The sequence below is a fragment of the Etheostoma spectabile genome, chromosome 21 (assembly GCF_008692095.1).
Source record: "Etheostoma spectabile isolate EspeVRDwgs_2016 chromosome 21, UIUC_Espe_1.0, whole genome shotgun sequence".
Classification (NCBI taxonomy): domain Eukaryota; kingdom Metazoa; phylum Chordata; class Actinopteri; order Perciformes; family Percidae; genus Etheostoma; species Etheostoma spectabile.
The window spans coordinates 14,519,496-14,522,647 of NC_045753.1; the positions used below are offsets into that span (position 1 = coordinate 14,519,496).

At 42.0% G+C, this 3,152-nt stretch overlaps 1 protein-coding gene across 1 annotated transcript in view; it reads left to right on the forward strand.

The window, feature by feature from the left end:
• The window catches only part of LOC116671721 (NACHT, LRR and PYD domains-containing protein 3), a gene marked incomplete at its 3' end in the record, with an annotated part of 6,208 nt that extends 3,056 nt beyond the window's left edge, over positions 1–3,152 (forward strand). The window contains 5 exon segments of the mRNA XM_032503133.1: positions 571–732; positions 830–1,003; positions 1,109–1,276; positions 1,944–1,990; positions 2,085–3,152. Coding sequence (XP_032359024.1) covers positions 571–732; positions 830–1,003; positions 1,109–1,276; positions 1,944–1,990; positions 2,085–2,605 — 1,072 coding nt within the window.

Sequence of the window (3,152 nt, forward strand, 5' to 3'; positions counted from 1 at the left end):
GACCAACTGCCACTTTGCTTGTTTGAAAGCCATGATGTCTCTCTCTCATGGGTGGGCAGACAAAGCAGAGAAAGGGGATCTAACCTTGCTGCTTTCATTGTCTGAAAGGCAGAGCAGGATTCCCAGGATTTGGGTTGCACCCATTGCTATTTCTAGCCACTGGGGGACCATAGGCAGGTTCAGGGTTTGCATTTTAATATCTCATAAAGTGAAATTTTCATGCCACAGGGCCTTTAAGTTAAACATAGTCAGCTTCAGTGCTCAGATATTTTCAGGCATTAAGGGAAAAGCAATCTAAGAAATTTAAAGAAATCCATTTCAACACCAGATAAGCCTGTTGGACCCCTTTGGCAGGATAAGGTGCTTTTAGCATGTAACTTAGAGTGGCTATAGTCCATGTGTACTACGAAGCAGTTTTTGTGCCTTTTAGTTTCTTAAAATGTGGACGTTTTTTTGCATTACACTCAAGCTACTTATCTCATATTCCAAGCAGGGGTGAATAATATGCAGTATGTCTAATCTTTCTTCATGATATTACTCACCTCTGTCAAACTGTCTTTCCTCCTGCAGTCTAAATGCATGTAACCTCACTGTGACCTGCTGTGAAGACCTGGCAAATGACATCAAAACATCCCAAGTTAGAGAGCTGGACCTGGGTAACAACAACCTGACAGATGCAGGAGTGATACTGCTCTCTGAGGGATTAAAGAACAGCAAACTGGAGACACTCAGGTCAAAACTTCATTACTTTTTTTCTGTGAGTCAAATGGAGAGGTGTCATTTATTTGTTGTTTTATTTTAATTTTTTTTAAATTTTCTGTTTGTTTAGACTGAAGAGCTGCAACCTAACAGAGCACAGCGCCGATGCCCTGGCCTCAGTTATCAGCTCAGCCTGCTGCCAGCTGAAAGTATTGGACCTCTCTGACAATGACTTTCAGGACGTAGGAATAAAAAAGCTCTCTGGCGGACTGGGGAGTCCTGACTGTAAACTGGAAATACTCATGTAAGTGCCCCCAGTGAAATTCCATTAACAAGAAGATAGAGCCACATTCTGTTGCTGCTGTACTTGAGATCAGATGGATGACATGTGTTGGTGTCTGTTTTGAAGTTTGGTGCTGTGCAGAGTGACAGAGGAAGGCTGCACGTTCCTGGCCTCTGCTTTGAACTCATCCCCTCTGAGAGAGCTCGACCTGAGCTACAACCACCCAGGAAACTGTGGCCTGCAGCTGCTGTCTGCTCTGCTGGACGACCCACAATGCAGCCTGCAGAAACTCAGGTGGGTGGTGGTGTCGACTAGAGCCCAAATGATATACCAACTGGACGAAATTAACACATCTCAGATATATTGGAATGAATGCTGATAGGTACACTGCAGTGTAGAAGTATCTAAGATATTTTTGAGATTAATTAAATTTACCACAGAGCACGGATGAGATTATTATCTCAGTGCGTACAGTATCTTGGTCACAATTTTGTTTTAATAGGCCTACCATACTATTTCACCTTTTTTTATTATTTAATGAGTTTAATTTAAAACGTGAAATAAATATTGAAAACAATGTATTGTCATCAGACTTTTTCTTACCTCTAAAAAATCAGTATCAGCCTCAAAATTCAGTGTTGCTCAAATCTTTTTTAGAATTTTTATCTTCATGTAAGAAGTTAGTTTTTCTTGGACAAATACAATAAAATGATCTATTTAGTATTTAACTTTTGTAGGAATAAAAGGGAACTCCACAGATTTTACACAAGTCTCTTTACAGGTCTAGAAAAACATTTATTAAGCCTTTTGTGGCACCAGGGACCATTTGAATAAGGTAGGGGGCTGAAGTGGTCGAGATACATTATGGGTTATGTAGGCGCCAGGTTATGGCAAGTGAAAAGAGTGATATAAATCATCATTAATTGATGTGTCAGAAAATTGTTCTTCTTACATGTTTTAGTGTGGAGCAGTGTGGTGAATCCAGGATTCAGCCAGGTCCAAAGAAATGTGAGTAACCAGCACTTCTTTTTCTTTGTAAACTTGTAATTCAGCATTGAGTAACATATAATACTAACTGACATGATCTGATCTGTTTCCTCAGACACCAAAAAACTTACCCTGGACCCAAACACAGCACACACAGACCTGTCTCTGTTCGAGGGAAACAGGAAAGCGACACGTTGGACCAAGCAGCCTTATCCTGATCACCTGGAAAGGTTTGATTTCTGGAGACAGGTGCTGTGCAGGAAGGGGCTGACTGGGCGCTGCTACTGGGAGACAGAATGGAGTGGGAGATGTTTCATTGGAGTAGCCTACAGAAGGATGTGCAGGAAGGGAGAGGGTCATGAAGGCTGGTTAGGCAGAAATGACTCTTCCTGGGGCCTGAACTGCACCAAAGATGGCTACAGGGTCTGGCACGCAGGCACGAGCACTGCTGTATCCGTGCCACCCAGCTCCAATAAAGTAGGAGTGTATCTGGACTGGCCAGCGGGGAGGCTGTCCTTCTTCAGGGTCTCCTGTGGTGCACTGACCCTCCTCCACACCTTCCACACCACCTTCACTGAGCCCGTCTACCCAGGCTTTCAGCTCGGCTGGGTGGACTCCACAGTGTACCTGTGCTAGATATTACCTGGACATAGTGACACATTTTCATTCTCCCTGCTCTTGAGCTTTAAACTTCATTAAAGGGTGGGCTTATCTACATAACAAATGAACATGTCTCCACCTCTAGCTGTATTTCTCCACCTGAAGAACATGTCCAGACTGCGCCCGTTGTTTCTTTTAGGTCACAATTTAAAACATGTTTTTAGATAAGCCTTTCCAGGTGCTTTTTGAATCTGTTCATATTGAATGTAATCTTTCATCTGTGTATACATCTCATTAACTTTGTAATGTTGTGTCCATCTTTTTCTTATCTTTATACATTGACCGTCTCCCAATCTGGTTTTGTAAAGTGTCCTTGGGTAACTTAAAAGGCGCTTTTAAAAATGATCATCATCTAGCCTTGCAGATAGTTATGGCTTTATTTGCCAAGGCTTTGAGAGATCGGTCCCTCAGACCAACTACTAATGGATTTTTTGAAGCCGAAACTAATAATGATAAAAACACAAAGATATACTTTATAGGGCGCAGCTCATTTCTTTTCACATAAACACGTATTATAGACCTT